This window comes from Macrobrachium rosenbergii, chromosome 52 (genome assembly GCF_040412425.1).
Source record: "Macrobrachium rosenbergii isolate ZJJX-2024 chromosome 52, ASM4041242v1, whole genome shotgun sequence".
Taxonomy (NCBI): Eukaryota; Metazoa; Arthropoda; class Malacostraca; order Decapoda; family Palaemonidae; genus Macrobrachium; species Macrobrachium rosenbergii.
The window spans coordinates 26,193,838-26,218,652 of NC_089792.1; the positions used below are offsets into that span (position 1 = coordinate 26,193,838).

Here is a 24,815-nt window from a genome sequence, read left to right on the forward strand (position 1 = left end):
CCCAAACGTCAGCTATCCCTTATGAAAGTCCTACTCTGAAAGTATCAATATGATAAATCATATCAATAGATCAGGATCAGACATAATTATAGCTTCAACGGCTGTTTTATATGGAAATTCCATCCCCAAAATGGTATTCCTTCTTGACAGCAAGATAAGAAGGTTAATAAAATGAGAGGGTTTAAATGATCAACTGGAGGAAAACCCCATAACAGAACTAGGTATTACTAGTTACAGAAGTTGGCCAGCAAGATGAAAGAAAGTTGAAATAGAAAATAATTCAAGCAAGGAAATGAGAGCAGAAAAGAGAGAAAGCTCATTAAACTAAATGCAAAAACAGTAGGCCAGATAAGCCTGCACCCCCAAAAAGGGCAATCCATCAGGCATCAGATCCTTACTCTTGTGGCTCTTACATCCTCCCCAATAAAATGACAAAGAAGTCAGTATTTGGAAGAATCTTAGCATGTTTGATGCTACTGATAAATAAAGAAACAGCATTGTCATTAGATGCTACATGATAAATAAAGAAACAGCATTGCCATTAGAACACAACTCTCTGACTTATTTGACACAGTCATCAGGTCAAAAATGAAAAATGACATTTGACACAGTCATCAGGTCAAAAATGAAAAATGACACTAAAAGCAAAAAATATCTTTCCTAGGACCTCAAAATTTTGAATTCAGTACCTTTAATTTTTTGTATTAAAATAGGTTTAGGGTCACAGCTCAGTTCAATATAAGCAGAGAAAATTAAAATCTTATATAAAATATTAAAAATTGCCAAAAAAGTATTGGAAAACAATGAAAACTAGGACACACAGATATGTTTCTGAAAGTCAACTTAATAAATTACCTGTTCTTATCTATCAAAACAAGATGCAAAACATTATTTACACACCTTCCAACAGGTTTCTGGGAGCCCAAGAAATGCCTCCCAGGCAGGTTTTTCCTACTCCAACCTAACAAATTTGGTTATTGAGGAAAATCATTTTTACTGTCTACCAACTTACCACCATATTTCATGACTTGCTCATCAAAACAAACAAACAATATGACATGGAGGTTCTCTAAGCTGTAAAAGTGCAATCTCCTATGTAGTAGTTATTCTGAAGGCTTCAAAGGAAGCCTCATACAGTTCTAGTAACTAAAGACTATCAAAAACATGTTGAAGTATACTGTTAGCAGATTTAAATTTGGAATACTACATTGCACTCAGAAAAATGACATTTTTATAATAAAATAAAGTTTTATATATACTTACCAAGTAATTACATAGCCTATGTTTCTAACACGTGCGGCAGCTAATCATCTGAAATTCGTGGTACTGCTCAACTGTTTTAGTGTAGGTGACAAGGCTCCACCCACTATTGGGGAAGGATAGGTACAACACAGCAGAAAAGCTCAGTTTGTTTGTGCCCTCAATGTCTGTGAGAGGGGAGGAGGGAGGGCTCTAATTTTGCAATTACTTGCTAAGTATATATAAAACTTTATTATAAAAATGTCATTTTTATATATGTAACTTACCAAGTAATTACATAGCTGACCAAGTAATTACATAGCTGAATCCCATATTGAGAGGGGGTGGGATGCATGGACATAGATAACCCCAAAATTTCAGTGAAAAAATGAATTCGAGACAAAAATTCTAGCTAGCATTGGTTAAAACAGGTTAGGTTAGGTTGCTTGTTGTACCCTTACCTGTTACGAGAGCTGCTGCAGACTGATACTGCCTCTGGTTGGTACTCATCTTAACTATAATGGTGAAGCTGTGGAGCGCTCTACATTAGTGAGAAGAGCTGACATCTCTTCTGCAAGGTCCGAAAACCTCTCTGAGCCTACCGAGTAGGCTGACAATGCGGTGGGCATTGACACTAAGGGAGGGTTCTCCCTGAACGGGATAGAGTACCCCTCTTTGAGGACTAGTGAGACCCACTGGTCTACTCCTCTGGCTTCTCATTTCTCCCAAAAGTGCAGGAGTCTTCTAGTTTTACTACTCCGAAAGTGTTGCTGCTGCAAAGGAGAGGCTGACTTAGCAGTGAAATAAGGTCGATCCTTGGAGTGCTTAGTTGACTGAGCTAATAAATCCTACGTCCATTTTATCTGTAGATCCGATGCTATCTCTTGGACTGTGGCTTGAGGTAAGAGGTGGATGCAGTTCAAAGGAGAAAAGAGAAGTGCCGGCTTGAGGTAAGAGGTGGATGCAGTTCAAAGGAGAAAAGAGAAGTGCTGACTTCTGGGAAATATTTACACCTTTGGTGGTGAAAGCGCACCAAAGTTCACGTTTCCTCAAGACGCCCGTAGTGGATAAGGAAGCCAGTTCCATTGAGCTGTCCCTAATGGCTTTATAGGCACAAGATAGAACCCCCATCCAGTCTGCAGACAAGTCCTCTGCCATATCCTTGCAGTCTTCAATTTTCTTTGCCAGTGCTCCCTCGGTCCAGTCCAAAAAACTTGGGACCTCAAATACCTTAAACATATTCTTAATTGCGGTGGTCAAGTTCAGTGGCCAAAAACAATCTTGGCTGAAGCAAAGGCTGACCGTCTATTAGAGTCGATCAGACAGTAGTCCCCCTGGGAGGAGGCAGCAACTCCCAAGGAAGAAGCTTCTCTATACTGTACCCTTGACATCTCTTAGAAGCGAGACTGGCAGGGGGGGAGTGCAGAAGGCTGACTTGCCCTGCTCTCTCTTATCCAAGAGACAAAAGTCCACTTCCCTCAAGGCTTTACTGGATGAGGAAGACAAAATCATCTTGGGGAGCCTGGAGACGTCGACAGGCTGGTTCCTCACATAAAAGATGGAGGCAGGAGAAGCCGGGGCAGCTGGCAAGAAGAACGGAAATGCGACTAAAAAATACCTAAGCAGGTTAGAGAAGTGCGATGAAGACTGTGCCTGGTCTAAAACTTCCTCCTCCCAAGAAATTGGTGTAGGCGACAAGTCAGGAAGATCTTGAGTTATGGCTGGGTTCTTCTGCAGAAGCCCTATAATCTCGTCCAAATGGCGCTGAATAGGATCCATCGACGAAACATGCTGCATGGGGCCGGTAGTGGACAAAGAAGTCAACTGTAGAGGGGCTGCGCACTTGGCTGTGCACTTGGGAAGTGGTGCTGGGTGCTCTGAACTTGGCTCTGGGCAAGCAAAAGTTGGCGCTGGGCGCTCAGGAGCCACTGGGTACTCTGGCTCCATTGGGCGCTTAGCAGATGAAGTTGGGAGTTTGTATCAGAAAGACGGGTGCTTGGGCGACAAATACAGGCGAAACTCATTCCAGGCTGGCCCAAAAACTACAGGTTGGCTGAGGACTACAGTCAGGATCCTTCGCACGCTTGCAGGGAGGTGGGGTAAGAGCAGTCTGTAACAGCTACACGCCTCTTCGAAGGATAAGATACCTCATAAAAGCGCCCTCGGCGCCTCCTGTCTGAACCAGAGTCCAAAGAACTTACAGAAAGGTCGTGCACTTCCTTACTGATGCCTCAACAGGCTCGGTTGAGGGGGGCACCTACCCATGGGCAAACCCCACCAATCTCCCTTGGACTACCAGTATGCCTCCTCCCTGGTGCAAGGGAGTTTGACAGTGACCTTGGTCTAGGAGTGCTGGCGGGATGGGAAGACACCTTTTCCACTAACACTTCACTTGCACTTCAAATCTTAGCACTGACTTGATCCATAAGCACTTTAACTGAGGCACTTAACTTCCACACTAGACAATATAAGCCCAAACTTCTGATCAACATGGGCTTCTAGGCTGGCAATGGCATTAGGATTCGAAGCATGGGGGCCAGGTGAAGGAGAAGGTTGAATAGGTTGTAGAGGGCTGGTTAAGGGGGGGAAACAGCAGTAGAAGAAGACAGAACAGGTAAATTGGTGATTCCCAATTTAGGAGACCATTCAATGCTAGCTACATTCCTAGACTCAGCTCTAATAGTCACTTTCCTATTTGTCTCTCTCTAACTTATCTAAATGAGATTTTAAGTTTTCCATTTACCTTGAGCCCAGTCCCTACATTCACTACATGTCAAATCAACAGAACAAGTCTGTCCCCTACAATTGTTACAGATTGTGTGGGAGCCATAAGCTGCTTTTGTCAGTCTAGTTTTGCAGCCTTTGCCACAAAACCGGATACTAGAAGCACTAGTGAGTGTCAGACATCGTCGACATTCCCGACATCGTCGGGTCAAAATTGCGAAAAAACAGGTCTAACAATCCTAAGCTTTTTGAAAATAGCATAAATGCTACCAAAAATTCAGAATACATCACCAAACGAAGACTAAGAACAACCATCTGGCGACCAATTTCAAACCAAAGCTGCTTGTGGCAACTGAAGTACAGTCGTTAACCGGCAGAAACGAACTGAGCTCTTCAGCTGTGCTGTACCTTCCTTCCCTGATAGTGGGTGGGGCCTTGTGACTTACAGTAAAACAATTGAGCGCTACCCCAAATTTCAAATTTTTAGCTGCCGCGCAAGTTAGAAACATAGGCTATGCAATTATTTGTTAAGTTGCATATATAAAAATGATAATTTTGTTCAAACAGATAAACAATTTAATGTTTTCTTCCAATTGTTAAAATGCACTGTCATCTAAATGCTTTAAAATATTTCATTACTGTCTTCTACATTAGTTGTTAAGGTTCAACCAGTATTAATAAAATAATACCCTGTTGGGATAACTCCAACAGTTTAGTCAAAGGAAATAAATCAATTCCATATGAACACCTACAATTTATATTACCCGTATATTGTTTTGCATTAGTTCACAAAAACATTCAAAAGTGGGGTTAATTATCACCCACTACTTAGTATAACAAGATATTCTACCAGTTATTATTGCAAAGAACTACAACAGAACTTTGTAATTTTGTTACTATTTCTACACAACTACGAAAAATGCCATTAAAGACAACCAGTGACAGCGACCACCTTACCACAACTTGGCACAGCCATCATAATTCTTGAAATGACGACCATGGCCACACCTTGCTTGGCAGCTTTCTTACTGGTGCCTAGAACGTTGTTGTCTTCATCCATTAGGGTAACACCTGTTTCACGCCATTCTCTGTACAGTAGCACGATACCAGAGTTATTTGTTCCATCACCAACTCTACATTTTAACTGGTAATTTTAAAAAAAATCCTACTCCGCCTTCACTCACTACATCTACACTACCACTAAACATAATTACAGCATCAGGGAAGGAAGGATGAAGATGAAAATAGCACACCATGATATAGCTGTCAGGAAGTAAGAGAAAATTATCAAGGAAACATGGTACAGTACTCAAAACACAAATTGGCAAATTCAACCGAAAATTCCATATACTTGATAAATGTACTTGAATTTCAGTGACGAACAGTAAAAAGATACACTATGGATAATTTACATAATAAAAATTACATAATGCACATTATCTTAAAAACCAAACTAACTGATCATGAAAGCAAACCCTAAGCTTGAGAAAAAATTAATACTTGTAAATTCAATTTTATATATATAAATTAATATATATATATAAATATATTATAATATAATATATGATATAATATAATATATACTGTACATGCATTATGTTTACAGTCTGTTGGCTACTAAATTTATGTTGTGTGTGCATACAATGAGCACCCCAAAAATATATGCACATAAACAGGAAGCAACTAATAAAAATACTGCTTGTTTACCATATACAGTATCTCATCCACTCAAGCAAATTCAAAACAAGAAAATATGAAAAACTCAAACCACCACCACCACAAAGTAGCAGACAATTCCAGAAAAGGACTTCCACAGACCAGGCTGATAATCTGAAATCAAAGGTAAACTGATTGCTGTCCCTTGTTTACAAATTCCCAGCTTTCCATAAAAATCACAGAGAAATTTTTTTTTCCTGACAATAGTCAATACCCACCCATGCCAGGTGCAGCCATCAAGACTCGTGAAATCCAGACAGCAGCGATTCCCCTTGTGGCAGCAGTCTTACTCTGGCCAACTTTGTTGCCATTCTGATCAACCAGTGTCACACCATCCTGGAGTTCCCTAAGTGATGATGATGCACACATTGATGGAAATGCAATACAGGAATACTAATTTAGCCTTTCTTCCTTAAATATATCATTTGACAGAAATATGGTAGATACAAGTTTACTGAACTTATATATAAAAATTATCATATAAAACCACATGCATAATAAAGTTTTCAACCAAAACAAGGTTCAAAGACAATTATTCCATGCCTTTAATTTAAACACTGTTGTACCAGATTTCATGCTATTTTAAAACTACAAAAAAATCAAAGACCAAACTGTGCACTTCAGAAGTTAGCAGTATTTGCACATCTGAACTTCTCAACTAACAAATGGCAATCCATAACTTAGGTGGCACAAAACATCTTTTGCTTTATATAAATAAATTTACTGACTTCGGTATAAGCTTGACATTTCCAAAGTTGAACGAAACTAATACTACTGGTGCTAAAGTTCAGTACAGTACCTTAAATGTAAAAGGATACACTTAACACAAACAAATGACCAGCAAAATTTCCAGTGAGCTTGGTTGGCTACATAATTTTGCTATATGAATTCTCAAGACATCTGCTGACTAATTATGAGGCTCATTCTTTTAAAATTTTGAGAACTAAGACTATAATACTAAGCTGAAGAAATTCAAGTGCTCTACAGTCTTACAAAAAGAACCATTAACTGGATCAAGAATCATACTTTTATATCTTAAACTTCAGGGTTTCAAAGAAATAGTTAAAAAATCCAAGATGAGGGGGAAAGCAATACCTAAGACTAAAGTTTTTTGTTATTAAGGGTTCGAACATGAAAGAAAAATCAAGTACTGTGGGACTTGAGGACTGATTTCTTTACAATCTGCTGTCAAGAACTGCTGGTTCTTATCCTTCATTTCACAAGAACTGCTGGTTCTTATCCTTCATTTTACAATATCAATGCTCATAGTTTTCACTTTGTCTGTTTGGAAGTATTGGAAAAAATTTTTAGGTTTCTTTTATATTAGATCTGAAAGAGTATCTGTTAGTGGTTTGTGGTTTGTAATTAATCAAATGGATTGATTGGCAGCTACTGTGATAAGTTGACAATAAGGCAATAGGCACTGTTAAGACCTCATAGTCTTTGATATTTTTCCTTTGTAGGTTTAGTTTTATCGCAGGAATTGGAGACCAGGGGAGTTACCAATTCTGTTATATACAATAATACTTTATGGTACATATAAAATAAATAAATATATATATGTATATATATATGTATATATATATATATATATATATATATATATATATATATGTATATATATATATATATATATATATATATATATATATATATATGTATATATATATATATATATATATATATATATATATATATATATATATATATATATATATATATATATATATATATATATATATATATATATATATATATATTATATATAAATATATATATATATATATATATATATATATATATATATATATATATATATATATATATATATATATATAATATATATAAAAACATTGACAAAGGAAAAATCTATTTCTGGAGGGTCCCGTGTCACCCTACTGAAAAAGTCCATTCAGCACTTATTTCTAGGTAATTCCGTTGCTAGATACCAGAGAAAAAGCTAAATGAAATGCTGGAGTTACTACCCCAGAGCGAGCTCCACTAGATGGAGTCGTGTATGGAAAAGGGTGAACTACAAAAACACGGAACCTTATCCTATAGAGATTCCCAATGTCAAAAGTCCCAACGAGAGGTGCCGATGAAAAGCCCATGCACTACTTATTTGGACTGTATACAGGCAACACTAGCACATTCCATGTTAGCACCCACCTCTCACTAGAATGAAGTTTACCAAGGGAGGAGAGAATGAAAAACAGGGGGTGGGTCACTGGGTGACACGGGCCCCTCTCCAGAAATAGATTTTTCCTTTGTCAAAATCCTTTTTCTGGATCGGGTCCCGTGTCACCCGGTGAAATAATAACAGAGAAATAAACATCATTCTTATGCTATTAAAGACTTAAATAGAGACGTTGAAAACTAGGAGAATTTCTACCTGAACATTAGTAAGGTCCCCTAAGTTCATGTAATGAAAATAATGTAAGTGGTCACTGTCTAAGATCATGAGCTTAGAATAGCACCTGAATAGGCTTGTATTAAGGAAATACTTCCTGCCTAATAGCAGACCCAATGACAGTACCCCCTTTTTTAAAGGAGAGGATCTGACAAAATTGCGAGGTCCTGCCTAAAAAGCCTGTAAGGAGAAAACTGGACACAGAAACAGACCTTGTAAAGGGAGTACTTTCAAGGTGACCACCAAAATGAGGACCTTCAATTGTAGATAAAAGTTAGGGTGAGGAAAGCAAACACTACCCCTGATGAGGGGAAACCAAAATGATTGGTTCCTTGACCCCCGACAGGAGGTGCCTTCATGCTAGGAAGCATAAAGGGAAGGCGCCAAGATTCCCCAGGCTGGAGGGAAAAGAGGTGGAGGTGTCCGAACGATAGAATTCGGAACGGAGCAGGACTTAACAGGTGATCCATTGACAATGAGTCTTGAGATTAATCTCTTGGGATTTAAGCTCCTGGGAAAGGAAGGCACGGACCATGAGGTAGATAGTTAGTTTAATAGGTTGACAATGACCCTCAAATCGAGCTCCTTATAAGGAGACCCGAAAAAGTTTTCAACAAAGGAAGGAGGGGTAACCGCCTTGCTTTGCTTTACCATATGTGTCCTTTCCAGAAGATTCAAAACAAAAAATATGTAGATGGCACCGGATTAGAGATCCGAGACGTCCTCGAGGGGGGACCCGGAGCGGTCTTCTTGGTTTAAAAAGGAAATCGTTATTTTCCGTATTTTTTTTTTTTTTACTGATTTCACCTTTCCAGGAAAAATAGACCAGGAACCGTCGAAAAGGGATGAGAAGCTAAAACCACCCATGCAAAGGAAAAGTTTGCCTCACCTAATTCTGAGCTAAGTGGAAAAGGTTTGCCTCAATTATTCCCCGCACCTACTTATCAACCGGGACGATGTTCACAGGTTCGAGAACGAGACAGAAGGCATAGCGTCTTCAGAAAACTCTCCGTAAACAATTAACTTGAAGCGAAGAGTTACGAGACTTTCGGCCGGCCTCCAGGAATAAAAATTAGGACCCCAGACACCGGAGGAACAACTATTAATAGGTCATATAAGACGGAGTTTGGCGAAGAAAAACCGATAGGTGTATATAAACCTACCAATTTACCGAGAATCTCGCCGGAAACGAAGTTTGGCGGAGGAAATCGATACGTATATGAAACCTACCGATCCACCGAGAATCTACAAGAGCCCAAACACCGAAAGATTAACTATTAATAAGCCACAAGAGGCGGAGAACCGATAGGTTTATATGAAACCTACCCAACGAACAAATCTCGCCCGAGACGGAGTTTGGCGGAGGGAAATTGATAGGCGTATATGTAAAACCTACCGATTTATCGCCGAAAAGAGCGACTATTAATAAAGTTGAGAGGCGGAGCTTGACGGAGGTAAACCGACAGGTGTATATGAAACCTACGGTTCATCAGGTAGCCTGCTCGGGAGAGCATAGCGTAAAACGCAATCTGCCGGGTGCCAAACGACTAATAATAGCCAAATGAGGCGGCGCTTGGCGGAGATAAAAACCGACTGGTTGTAAATAAAACCTAAGGATTCATCAAGCAGCCTGCTCGGAGAGAGCATAGCATACTTATCACCTTCCGAGCCAAGAATAAGTCACATGAGGCGGAGTTTGGCGGAGACGAAACCGACCGGGTATATATAAAACCTACGGGTTCATCAAGAAGTCTGCTTGGGGAGAGCATAGCGTACTTCATAACCTTCCGTGCCAAACTATAAATCCAAAACAGACTGCGCTAATTTTGGGAGCTATAGACTCAAACGCTGGTTTGTTGCAGGATTTCCTGCACTTGACAAAACCAGCCGTTAAAAATCATGCTGGAGCGGATGCGGGAGCAGAGTACCCGTAAGTGACTAAGCCTATACAGACCAGGAAAACCCCAGAGAAAACCGGGCTAACAGGACAAAACTCATAGACATAAAAACAAGTCAACGGAACATTCGAAGCGATCATGTTTGAACAAAATGTTTATGAACTGTTTGTGGGCGCCTCCGAGCCAAGAGAAAAAACCCTGGAGGAGGATATCCTTATAGTGATAGCGGTGGGGGGAATAAAAGCGACCGCTAAACACTAAAACCGCCGTAGCAGTAAGCAAGGAGAGCGCCCAACAAGATTGGCACCTAACAGGTAGTAGCAAAAAGGAGAACAAATAAAGCAGAAGACAGTTAGGTGGAAAACCTCATAATGGCTTTTATATGAGATCCCAACAGTGAGGTGCGAACATGTTAGGAAGCACCAAAGGGAAAATAGTCGGAGTAAAGGAAGGGGAAGGATTTAAGTGCTGAATGGACTTTTTCACCGGGTGACACAGGACCCCGATCCAGAAATATATATATATATATATATATATATATATATATATATATATATATATATATATATATATATATATATATATATATATATATATATATATATATATATATATATATTATATATACATATACATATACATATACATATATATATATATATATATATATATATATATATATATATATATATATATATATATATATATTAATTACATATACTATATATATATATATATATATATATATATATATAGTAGTTTCTAATACTTCATGGGTTGAGACATTTTTCCCAATGGATCTGTAATTTAAATGCAGTAAAATTTCCTTCTTTAGCAGTCATATTTCTCTAAGGTTCATGCAGTGTATGAAGCTAAATTACATTATTCATTTATTGAATCTTTATAGTGACAAAACTGAAATGATTTCTCTTCAGTCATGAGTACTGTCAGCTTAAATGTCCATCTGGTCTAAGTCTTACTCTATGCCATTTTTCCAAGTTTTCCTCAGCCTTCCTACAGGAAGAGGTCTTTACTTTGTAATTTTCGCATTTTTCTGAATACTATTCACACTCCTTTTCGTCATACAGTAATCCCTCAATTCTCTGGACTGCCATTACCTAGAACTCGACATTATCCAACACACCCAAACCAGGAATTAAGGCCCCCAAGATATATGATACAGTATATATAAATTTCAAAAAACTTGAAAAAATTGCCCTCTGATGGTTGGCAATGCAAAATGGCCTCAAGAAAATGTTGGTAACACTGCCTATACTCAGACTGGGAAGGGGTTTTGGGGGTTGGGGGAAGCCTCAAGAAACTTCCATGGTGGGGGGAGGGTCAGATGGCTTGGCACCATCAGCGAGGATGGCAGTGAGGCTGTGTACAGGAAGGCTTAGAGGAAGGGGTTATTTTGAAAAGTGGGTGGAGCTGGGGAGCAGTTTCTATGGCCTGGGAGGGGGTGGGGGTGCAGTGTTTGATGGGTGACGAGGCCTAGGTAGACCTGACTTGATAGAACCTGTTTGGTTTTGTGTTTCGTTTATGTTACAATAATTTACATTTTATTAAAGGATATGTACAGCTGTTTTGCGATTTTGAAAGATTTTACTTTAACATAAAGTATAGTTTACCTTTGTATACCCATTTTATATTTATGTACAAAAATAAATATAATAATTTGTTTCTTTTATCAACTAAAAATTATTTTCCTAATTCTTTTGATAATAGGTTTAATCAGCTGATTCTGAGAACGTAAACATTACAAATGGTCAGTTGATCGTTTTTTATATACATAATACGATGATATATCAGTAGAGTAATACAGTTTACTGTAAATGGATTCTGTAAGTTAAAAGACAGTTTTATTACCATTACCTTTATTTTAAGCAGTGTCATTTTCAGGGGTTCTGTGACCGTGTTTAGGACCAATTTTTCTCAGTGGATTTAACAAGGGCATGTGATACACATAACCAAAATGGCAGGAAAGTTGTTATTTTCAACATTTTTCACAATGGCTGCCACCAGCATCTTAGAAAACTGAGAAAATTCTATTTCTTGAAGTGGATGGCCAAAAATGACATTTAGGTGTCAATTCCCACTAATCTTGGTGTCAGAAACATAATGGGATGGCATATATCATGATTAATAGTCCCCTTGACCTCAAAATCAAGATGGCAGACTTCTGCAGTCCCTAGTACTGAATTAAGATTCACTATCACTGCAAGACTAATATGATGCTGCTAAATTCACTGAGAGACTTAGGTATCCTAAACATGGTCACAGATCCTCTGAAAATGACTCTTACTATTATATTTGTTTGTTTGAGTTATCATTTGTTTCTCTTCAAAGATTTGTTCTCTAAATTACAGTTGTGTGCCAAGAATTAGAATTCAAAAAGAAGAAAGCTGTAAGCCATAAAACATGAAACTTATGGCATGAATTTCTTGTCTAATTTTCAGGAGTGCTTAAAGAGGAGAGAGTTATCTTCGTCCCTTTCACAGCATATCAGAGTCCTAAAGGATTAATACCGTTAACTGACAATACATTTTAACTAAGCTTCTCTGTCATTTGTGAGTAAGAGGCTACTTTTTGATTCCGGAATGATTGTTGAATTCAAGATATCTCTAACTTTTACTATTAAACTGCAAATGTTTTCTTAAAAGAATAGTCATTTCATGTATTTCCTAATCAAAATTCTTTACCTTGCATAACTCTATTAATATGTAAACCAAAACTGCTGACTGATCAAGATTTCTGTTTTATTTACAGAGATATTCATACTTTGCATGACTCTACTAAAATGTAAACCAAGACTGCTGACTGATCAAGATTTCTGTTTTCTTTTTGCAGGTCTATTGCACTGAAACTAACCTGTTGATTCATTAAGAATGGAAAGTAGAGGAGATAGTGATTTACTTGATTCACGGCCTGAATTAAAATGCATATTATGTCAACAACCCTGTATAGCTGATGATAGTATGGACAATACAGCTGATACAAGTAGGAAAATCTGAAGAGCAAGTGTTTTTGGTGGAAGGAACTTGATAATTGCATTTTTTGTGATAAAACTATTAAAATACTCAAGTATAAGCATTTTTAAAGGGTTTTTTTGGTGTTTGAACTATCAAAATAGGCAGTTATAAGCATTTTTAGAGGGGTGTCAAGTATTCCCAGATTCTAGCTATTCGCCGGGGGTTTGTTGTGGTACACATCACCTGCGAGTACCAGGGTCAACTGTATTGCAGAATCTTACATGTACCCACACAAATGCAGATACCACTCTGTTCACACACTATGGTAAGCTGTGGTCAGAGAGGTATTCAGGAGCAGTTGTAATAGACACCGAGGATACCGATAACTATGTTCAGGCAGCCTATGTGGTTTGGCAAATATCAGGACTCTTGTTTTTGAAATGCAAATCTCAGCTGATAAGTCCTCAGTGTTTGTGTGATGAGGCAATGGCAGAGTCCTTGATCACACTTCACATTCTTACTGGATGTGACCATAACTCAGGCTTTTATGGAGTAGGCAAGAAAACTATTGTTGACCATGTAGAAAAACCATCAGAAGCTCACAACTCACAACCTCCTTAAGAGTTGTAGCATAATCCTCCCAGTCACACAAATCATCAACAACTTACTAAATGCAAGACACTGAAAGAGGTGAGAGCAGCAAAGTGGTCAGCACTCAAGAAAAAGAAGATCATCAGTCTGGTACCTGACTCTGACAGTCTATGACCACACTTAAGAGTGCACCAATTATCACACATATTCACAAAAGAACTTCCAGCTTCAGATTCACCCATTACCAATTAGCCATGGAAGGCAACTAGTAAATGGCTTATGCCTCCCAGTATGATATACCAAACCTGCACTTCCACCATCCCTGGAACTTCCTACAACTCCAAGTCATCTACAAATGGACAGCAGTGATGATGACAGTGGAAGTGAATCTGACAGCTGTGCATCATATTTGTCTTGAAGTGATACTGTAGTGAATCTTAATACAATAGGGGACTGCAGACGTCTTCCATCTTGTGCCCTTCTTAAATCCACTGAGAAAAACTGGTATCCTAAACATGGTTACAGAACCCTTGAAAATGAATCTACTGTCTTAAATACAGCTGTAATAGCCTATTTGTCTTTTGCAAATGGATACTTTTGAGTATAACACCTGGGGTTGCCTAGGTCTATACAGTAGTTCACACACACAGGGTACACATTTTTATCTCGTGTATGGTAATACAATATGGTAACAACTGATAAAGTTGCTGTATAAAAATAAAATAATAGTTATAAAACCATGGTAGGCTGTGGGTAAACACAGGTAGGCTACCTGCTTTCTGAACTGTCACATTGACTAGAGAGAAAAAGAAGGGGTTGCATTTTTTCAAAGTGTATTTATGCAGCATATTTTGTTACATATATGGGGAAAAAACGTAGATAATTGCCTTTTGCATAAAGTTTTCAGTTTACAGTCTGATGGTTGTTGTTTATAAGCATACTGAGTGTTTACAGTTATGTGGTATTAACAAGGTTAGGTGAGGAAGGAAGAGTTCCTCATTGGATGGGTTGGTACCGTTCTCGGCTAGCACTCTGCTGGGCCAGCGTTAAGTCTCCAACCGGCCAATGAAGAATTTGAGAATTTATTTCTGGTGATAGATATTAATTTCTCTGCATAATATGGTTCGGATTCCACAATAAGCTGTAGGTCCCGTTGCTAGGTAACCAATTGGTTTTTAGCCACGTAAAATAAGTCTAATCCTTTGGGCCAGCCCTAGGAGAGCTGTTAATCACCTAAGTGGTCTGGTTAAACTAAGGTATACTTACCTTTTTTTTAGGTGAGGAAGGGTATGAAGTATCCTTGAACACCCCTAGATTTTTCTACTCGCCATTATCCAACGGGCCCTTGGCTCTATTAATCCAGATAACTGAAGGATTACTTGTATACCTAAACTATCTCAATCTTTTATTATATTGTTCCACCTGCTGGACACATCTCGGAGCCAATTTCTTAATCATAATGTGATCTTTACCCCACCACAAATTATGGCAATTATCATCTTCATCATTGGCCACCATCTTTTTGTCAATAATTTTCAAGTGGTTAAGGATGAGACTGTCTGATTTAACATAGAAAAGAACAAACCTCCTTCCAAATTAAAAATATCTTCCCTTTTATGAAACTTAACTTCTTTTGCAAGTACATGTACTACCTGGTATTTAGTAAAGTTGACATCATTATAGCCTTCCTCTACAACTATCCAATATTGGTGGCAGGTTGAAATTTGTATATTTAAAGCATTTGAAAATATTTTACAAAGTGCACTGTTCAATTGAAAATCACAGATCTTGATTGTCCATTTCATACTAGCATTAGCTTTACAACTGGTGAATGACATCCAAGCTTTACATACTGTATTTTGCTATCAACTTGAAGATTTATTTGTGGTCTCTTCATCACCCCATAGGGTTTAAAAACAAAAACATAATTTGCTTCTAATGCACCACCTATAAGAAACAATATGAATTATGAATACTTGTATGATTTACATTAGATTCTTTGTTCCTATTTTCTTGTTTTCAACTTTCAATTCTCCAAAGAATTCAAAGCTAACCGTAAATTGTGTGGCAACAAAGAATTAATTGCTGCACAGAAGTCTTGATCCACTGTTATATCCATAAACACACCAGAGCTAGAGGTCATCAACTGTGTAAAGTCATCATGGGGTCCAGGGGGCACTGTTTTCAATAACTGTACTCATTAGAAAAAAATAAATGAATGGTCTGGAAATCTTGAGAAGACACAACTAAGCTCTCATTGCACTCATTCCTACACCAATGACATCAGTAAGAACTGACTCTCAAATGTCCAATCCATAACCTATCACAAAAGGATGGCATAAAGGTCATTAGTGTGGCTCAATACAATTATCCGCACCATCATCTACAAGCTTGGACAGAGTGCCAAGAGTCCTATCCCAAGAAACAACCCACTCCTGGAGTTTATGGACCAGTTCTAAGAGATAGTCCCTCCCTTGAATATCAATATAAATGGCATACTGATACTTATCAGATGATTCAAACACTACCCAGTGATTGATGAGACCACCACTCCAGTCACAACAATAGCGTCTTTCCCAATAATCAGTACAGTCATACCCCGAACTTAAGCGAGATTAGTTTCCAGAACCTCTCGTGCAAGGTGAGTCGTCTACTCTATGGAAGATGAGCTTTTGAATGGGCAGCAAAGAAATCTGCTGTTCATCCAGAACCCATTCTTACACCTAGAAAAGGGAGGAAGTCTAAAAAGAGAAGAACGGATGGATTGTATATTTTCACAAGCCTTGAAAGGAAGAGAGAAAAACTGTGACATCTATACAGAAACCATAACCACTACTTGAAAGGTGACAGAGTGATGGCCATTTGGAGAGGGAGGAAGGAACAGAAAGGAGGGAAAGAAAACAAGAATGACACAAATAAGGTCTGCTCCTTCTACTTCAGGATATACGGGAAGAATTGTGGCCTGGGAAAGCATCCGGTTATAATAGTAAAATTGACAAAAACAGGTACTTACAACAATTGAGATGAGGGAAAGTAATGGAATAAGCAGCAAGCAGGCATGGAGGGTTGGAGTAGGAGGCACATGCATAAGAGAATGGGGACAAGATCAGATGTAGAAACAGAAGTGGAACTAGTAAAGAGGGTACATGTAGAAATGGTGTTTTAGAGGTCCAAACTGATTTTCATGTATAAACCAAATTCAGGTGGCATGGAAATGACAGAAAATGGAAGGAGAAAAACAGATTAAGGAATGGAAGATTACAAATAGCTACCCTTCACCTTCCTCCTACTCCTACAGCAGTCTTTGAAAGAATGACAGCTTTCAAAAGACCGATTCTCCTTATATTGGGGGAAATTCTCAAGACAATCCCTGTATATTAGAGACAAAATTTTACAGTGGTAACCATTAATGCCAGAATATTTACACAGCTGAGCCATGAAGTCACAAGAAAATCCATAATATTTAAAATTCCAGAACTACTGATACTTAGTGAAAAAACCCACCTATCAACTCCATTCTTTTGATCAGGATCAGGTGTCACAAAATAATGGAAATGTCTAGCATTACCTGGTGCCAATAAAATGTAAGCTTAAAAAGGATTGAAAAGCAAGCAACCAACAGGCAACACAAACACACTTTTAACACTATCTTAACATAAAGGAAGCAAAATGCACAAGAGGTAATCACTACAGGAAGAGGAAGGACAAAATACCAAAGGGATGCTGAGAGAACCAACAAGAAAGGCAAACACAAATGAAGATGAAGTGTAATGAATGGATCAAAACTGTATTGTGAATAAGGGTTTTACATGGGCTTCTTACCCAACTTAGACTAAAATCTCTCACCTTTGGCTAACCAACATCTTTTTAGTCTGCCCATATAAAATATTAAAATAAAACTCCATGTCAGTGCTATTATTAGTCCCCTATCAAATAAATTGGAAGAGTATATTTTCCCCTTAATTTGCCCATCTGTCTGTGTCAGTGTGTCATACCTGCCTCGTCAATGTAACTCCTCCAACGGCTGAAGGGAGATTAGTCCAACTTTGTATACGGTCATACAAAGCTTCCTTAAATAAGTCATTTCATGACACCTACTTAAGTGACTGTTCCTTAGCCCATTTCAAAAATGGCTGCCACCAGGGTTTCATTAATACATCTTGTCAGAAAAAAACAAGAATTACCTATTATTTGCTAGAGACAATGGTGTAATCAATATTTCATCCAACAGAATGCTCTTCAAGAGAAGTTGGATGGGGGTCAGCAAGGGGCATGTAATGCTTCAATAATTAAAATTTGCTTGTTAATAACATTAAGAGTTTAACCTGGCAATTAAAGCTGGGTCAAAATTGGAACCAGAAAAATTATACAACGTTAATATTTTGTGGAGAGATAAAAGAGAATGGATAAAAAATAAATGACAAAGGAATGAAGGTGGGGTTGAATGGACAGTCCAAAGAACCCTTACTTCTGTCTACAATTTGGTGTGCAAGGCCAGTATAGGTTGTAATCTTAACAAAGCTGAGTCAGTATCACAAGCACATAACTGTTACAGTCTGCACAATTTTGCATAACTGCCAAACTGCAGGAAATGAATGTTCAAAACTGGACACATCATAACACATAAGGTCCTCCTCATTGTATCACTAATCACAATTTCTTAAATGGCAAACAGAAAATGGTCAAATAAGAAAGGGATCACAGAGATAGTGCCATATAAAATATCAATCTATTTTAACAAGAAAGACAGCTAAAGCTCAAACTTCAACCTATTCTAACATTATTGGCATTTACCCTGTATCTTCAAAAATAACAGCTTACAAAATACAAAAAAATATAATATAAAAACAACTCAGTTAATAATATGATGACTTTCAAAAAAACAAATAAACAGAGTGAATGTATTCACATTCAAATACTGTATTAGGGTAGGTATATCAGAAGCAGGGATGGATCCTGCCTTCTTGTCTTCCAAAATTGGGAAACCAAATACAGTACCCTATATATAGCTGCCTAAATTGCAAAAACCAAAATTATAGTAAATACTGTACAAAAATGTCAAGTTCTATGAAGTAATATATTAAAATTTAAACTCTCAACATAATATTTAAGTTCTATTTAATTTCAAACTTATGATATAAATCTGAAAAGTCCAGTTTTAGAACAGTTAATTTTTTAAAAAGTATGTAAAAGGTCAACCAAGTTTCCTTTCTTTTTATTAAACATAACTTAAGGCCTGGGAGCATAAGTTTCTGATTTCAAATGATTTTTCAATATTTTCCCCCAAGAAAGCTAATAATAATTTGCACATTAACTCGTTTCTAGCATGTCTAAATGCCTGACCTTTATTAATTTCAGTACATATATGAGTAAAAAACCACTTAATATTTACCCAATGATGGCAGAACAGTCTACACTGACCCGTAAGCAGAATATTTTATTACAGATCACAGTACTTAGTTCTCACATTGGTGCCCTGATGGATTTGCCTTAAGATGAAGGGTAAAGTTCAGAGCACAACCAACTTAAAGATGACCTGCTAAATGCAAAAAGTTCAAAGGGAACATATGGAAAGTGAGACAGTAAGTAATGCAGTTTGGGAAAAAAAAAAACTGTACAGGACTGATAATACTGCCTTCATGGATTATACAATGGTAGTACTTACAGTGTGCCTTGTGTGACAAACTGTATGTGGTACTACAGTAATGGTTCTTTGCTGTGTTCCTTTGTCACCCAACAACACTTTTTTTCTCGTCTTTTACTATTCATGCATTCCTTCCAGTTTCTTCCTACCAAGCTCTCCAGCTTTTTCATCTTACTGTACCTTGTCTAAATTTTCATTTCTTATTTAAGAAATAATACTTCAGAAATGCTTTTGGAAAGGAGAAATACTGTCCATGGGCCTATTAAGATATAATAATAATAATAAATAAAACATTTGCCACAAGTGCAATGTAGGCAGTAAAGTTCTATAAGAACATAAGAAGGTAAAAGAATACTTAGCAGGTAAACACTAAACATTATCCAATTTTCTATCAACACTGTGGTCACTGTCAATGTAACTGCTAAACAGAGAGATAAACAAAATAGACACTTCACTGAAAGTCAACAACTGAGCACTTGATTAAAAATGACAAAACTATGAATAGCTCATACACTTATCAGAATTTACTGGAGCAACAAAATAACTTTCAACATTACTGCAACACTCAATTATAAAAACAGAATCTGAACTAACACAATCACATACACAAAAATTATCTGCATCAAGGGTTAAAAATATTTTCTTGCAGCTAACAAAAAGCAGCATTTGATATTCTGAGTTTGTGTACAAATGTCACATTTCTGAAGTTAATTACAACTTCAAAACAAAAAGGAAAAAAATACTGAGGGATGGAAGGACTATCACTACCACAAAAAATGAAATGATTTCCAAACCTTTGCAATAACAGCAACATAAAGCCACTTGAAGCAAATGAAATCATGCAAAAGGCAATTCAAAACTTCACCACTAAAATCATGAAAGACAGCTGCTTCCTAGCCTTCCTTGCCCACAGGTCAGACACTAATTAATTTTTGACTGATAAGCTCTTGCTTCTACATTAGTTTCATCACAATCCCATCAGTCATATCCCCACAGTCATTCTCTCTGAATGTCCATAAATACTGCAATCTTTTTTTAGCAGACTTAAAATCAAAAGTTGTGAGGCACATGAATAACATGGAGCATCTAATGCCCATCAATCACCTGCCTTTCTAAACTCCATGTGCAATACATCAATGCTGTACCAAAAATTGCCAACTCTGCAGCATTTTCAACAGTTGCTGGTGGCCATTATTCTTAACTCGGTTATCTATTTATTCCTCATCTGATTCATTCATTTACAATCCATTTACTATTCACTTTCCACCACGAGTTATACAAGTGATTTTGACACACTAGCAAGTAGTTATCCATAGCTGGTGTCCGTATAGTACCCGTTTATTTTTCCAAGAATAATGATTCTTTACAGCTGTCGGTAACAGTGCCAGTGACTTTTCAAAAGATTTTGTATATCTTTAGTGTCAGCCAATCAAGTTTAGTGCCTACCACTAACTAGATAAGTTTAGTAATTAAATATGTAAAGCTTAAAAGTTAGTTTGAACAGCCATTTGTTAAACCGTACATATTCGGCCAAGGTCCACAAACATCACCTGAACAATGTGGTCTGGATCGCCCCTGGCATTGTTATTGAAATCAATTTTCTATCCATATGCTGTATCAATTGCAGGGCAGTTCTTGACAATAAGTGAGTGTACTCTCAGCATCCTGTGTATGACATGATCTTTAAATATGTGACCCCTTGGAGCAACTTGGTACACAACATGATTCCTAATCATGCCCTACCTAACAGCAACCAACCACTAACAGGCTAAATAAAAGTGCTTAGCTCTGGTTCATTTTCCCTAAAGTGATCATGGTTTTCCTCCACTAAGTAGACAGAGCATAGTTCTTGCATTAAATCCCTGGCAACTCACGGACTTAATGTGGCCAAGTTTTCCAAAACAAAGCTACTAACAATCAAAATACACACTTCTAGCTCTTTCTAGCTCTCTCTCAAGAGCATCAAAAGTTGTTTTTACAGGATGATAGATAAAAAAAAAAAAATTTATTATTATACCAAAAAATGGCAACTCAAAGACTGAATATGGCCAAATCTGATTACAATCACAAGTCCAAGCATATATGAGATGTCATCACACAAAAGTATGAAAGTGACTATGGTGAACCTGTGTGTCCCCACTATCTCAATGGCTGAGTTACCTCTGGTTCTGGAGAGTTGAGATAAAGTTCTGCCACTGAAATGTCTCAAGCTCGACAAAAGGCCAGGCTACAACCTTGAGGTGATTCCCTTACCTCCACCTGCAGACTGGCTGGACACATAGAAGGAAAGGATTATATACGGAAAATTCAATCCATTCGCTCTCTAAGAGTTCTCCTTGTTGCCGCCCACCAGCACCAGACAAGCCCTTGATCTCCTCAACATGCTAATGGAGGACACATCAAGGGCATCCTGAGATGAGCTCAAGTTCCTTCTAACCCTATTAGAACTCAAGGCAAATGTCAAGTCACAATACATCTAGTCAACCAAGTTAGGAGATTTCCCTCTGTCATCTGCTAACCAACATCCCCACCACCATGCCAAACCTGAAGGAGGTGAAGACATTGCTGGAGGCCTCCAAAACCTCGCAACTCACAGCTCCTGCCAACTATAAAACCAAAGATGACCATCAACATGAAAACAACAAACATCCATACAAGCCATGGCAAAAGGGGCACCCAAACAACCATACTGTACATCTACCACCAAAAATTCAGGGAAGCAGCCAGGAACTGTGGCCCCTGGCTGCAGCTGGGGAACAAACGACCCAGGTAGACACCCAAAGAAATAATGGTGACTAGAACAATACTTTCGGATGTCCGCTTGCCAGACTTAATGACACCTTTGGTAAATAGTTTCTGGTCGGCAAGGGTACTTTCAGACTGATAATATGAGTCCAAAATCAACTGACTTGCGGCCACAAATAGCACCATAGGATCCTAAGGGCGCTGACACCTTGGTGGGAATTTATCAACTCATACATCTGAATGCTCTTATTCAGCTGTGAATCCCTTAGGCACCATTTACTAAAATTTATTGGACCTGATAAACAAGAAAAGATATCATAACTGGGATTGGGTTTATATCTGAAGCTAAATAGTGGGAACTGTGGTAGGACCATAAGCTGCCTGATAATGTTTGGACCTGAGAGATGTCAGGCGGAACTATTCTTTAGGGCTGGACCACGGGTTCCAGGGCGATCTGGTTCTGGGGATAGGACTCCTCGGCACTCTATCCGGTTTGCCCATAACACGATTAGAGTGGGAATGATAGTATTCTCGTAATACCTTTGGTCCTAGCAAGCAGGTTCAGCTTACACTTGGGCCACTATAATCATGTTGTGCCATCCCCTGCGGGGCAGGGTAGGGACACGGACATTTGGGAGTCACTTCTCACTTGTGCCATTGGTGGAAGAATAGTCCCCATGAAAGGCTAATGATAACTTTTTAAGGTTTTCAGGTTTATTATTATTTTTTTTTACCCCTCTCAAATCTTTATGTCTAGCATTTATAAGGATTCAAGTACCACTGGACCCTCTGATGGTGCTGTTCTGGTGCAGATGATGACCTCTGTACCCACCTTGGAGATTGAAATTTCTCTAAATGTTGATGACTTCTCAAAAAATAAATTGACAAAAAGCAGTAATAACAAATATCATGATCCCCCTCCTGACTTCCCCTCCCCTGGACCCTCTAGCCATGCTTCACTGATGACGACTTCAAGCAAGGATACACACTTCTCAAAGAAATCTTTATCCAAAATTAAATCCTCAACACAGCCAGGTTGTGTGAAAAATTTGAGAATGCTCCATATCGAAGACTTACCAGTCTGTTGTGATTATGAAATGATCTCAACAGCTCTGAAATCATTTGGAACTGCTGTAGAAATCAGGATGAACTTTATTGATATTGAATCTAAATGGGAAGTGTGGGTTACCTTTAGTAGCCTTGATGAGGTTCTAAAGGCTAGTAGTATGATAAGTGCCATACAAATAGGTAAAGCTACAGTAGGAGGAGCCTTAACAAAGTTCCCAAAGAAATGGACGTTTATGTGCCATCTAAATGAGCTCAGGATAAACCAGAGAGAAAGTAGAAAGCAGAAATAAGGACTCCTAAACCTCCTATGTGGGTGGTAGCTTCAGCCAAGGAGGAAAATTATAACTACTATGAATTTTGCAGGTTTCTTCAGATAAAGGTGGGAAGAACCTGGGCCTCACCACTCCACAAGACCAAGAAACCTGACAGATCACATCACTCCTCTACAGACTTCATGCGACTAAACCTTCAAACGGAATCAACTACCTTACATGGCAGACAAGACATCCATCTTCCATGAGGAAAGAAGCTTTTCTAAGTTCGATCTAAGTTTGTCCAGGAAAAATATATTCTAAAAAGGGTAATTATTATGCCCTTGCCCTTTGGAATATACATTCAATTACTAGACATATGGTATCTGGAATTCAGGGGCTATATTTCAGAGGCTGATAGATAACATCCTGGCAACAACCCTTCTGCATCTGCAACATAGACAACATACACATATATTTTCCAGACACTGAGAAGAAAAGTAACAAGACAGAACCGTGCAATCTCTTCTACAGGACAAGAACCTGATCATTAATCCCAACAAGTGCCTAATCAGGGCTACCTGTGTCTAGTTCCTGAGCCATCACATTTCCAAGAATGGTTTATGTACACTACCTTCCAAAATTCACCAAAATCTTAGCATAAACATCACCAAAATCTTAGCCCCGCTCACCAATGGCCTCAGCGGTAACACTATGACACTCATGTGGGGCCCCACCCAAAAAGATATCTCCAAAGCAACCAAGATAGAACTCGCTGACTCCATGACACTGACATTTCCCAACCTCCAGACTGGCCTCACACTTACCCTTACCACTAATGCAAGCAACATTGCAACAAGCACTGTCACAAAGCAAAAAATCAACTGTGCCACCTAGCCCCTTTGTTTTGTAGAAAAAAATTAAATAGCCTTGTGTGTAAGAATTGCTGAAAAGAACATGTTAGTTTTATATGCAAAATCAAGAGGTAAAACTACCTTTTATTCAGCTGAAAATAACCCTATCACCAAATATACTTCTACTCCACAAAACTATTTGGCTGACTGCAGATATCATTATTAGTTTCAAACAGGATAAATACATGTTTACTCCCAACCTTAAAGTAAGGAATATACTGTGTGCAGTACTAAGGAGGAGAGAGAAAGAGGGGGCCCTGTGCCAGTTATGTCTCAGTAAAAAAGTTAATTCCAAGTTCAACTCCATTAATTTTTATTCTTGATGATGTTGCTGCTAAGGGATTTTCTAACTACAAACTGTTTTACGGAGTGCCTGAATTCAGCAATAGCCAAGCACCTAACAACAAGATCCCAAAACACAACACTGCACTTCCATAATGAACCTGAAATGGAAAGATGTCCCCCATTGGTGCCACAGGTAGAAAAATCATCTGTGACATCGACAGAGGCCTCCAGTGCCCAATAGTGCCGAGAGCTCTACAAAAGAAACTTCTAATTCAGCTTTACAATGGCTGGGTCAGCTATTTCAGCATACCCGACGGCATCACCACACACACATACCCGACAACATCACCACAGAGTG

The 24,815-nt window shown here is 38.2% G+C and overlaps 1 protein-coding gene across 6 annotated transcripts in view; it reads right to left on the reverse strand.

Annotated features, from left to right (window-relative positions):
• Positions 1–24,815, reverse strand: part of Sfxn1-3 (Sideroflexin-1-3) — a 100,775-nt gene that overhangs the window by 7,144 nt on the left and 68,816 nt on the right. For 3 of the 6 annotated variants that reach the window (XM_067095997.1, XM_067095998.1, XM_067095995.1), the window contains exon 7: positions 4,921–5,051. The exons of 1 other annotated variant lie outside the window; for it this stretch is intronic. In XM_067095997.1, the coding sequence (XP_066952098.1) occupies positions 4,921–5,051 (131 nt within the window). Of the gene's footprint in view, positions 1–4,920; positions 5,052–5,897; positions 6,026–24,815 lie in introns of all 6 variants that reach the window. 2 more of the 6 variants (XR_010851581.1, XM_067095996.1) reach the window with 2 other exon arrangements.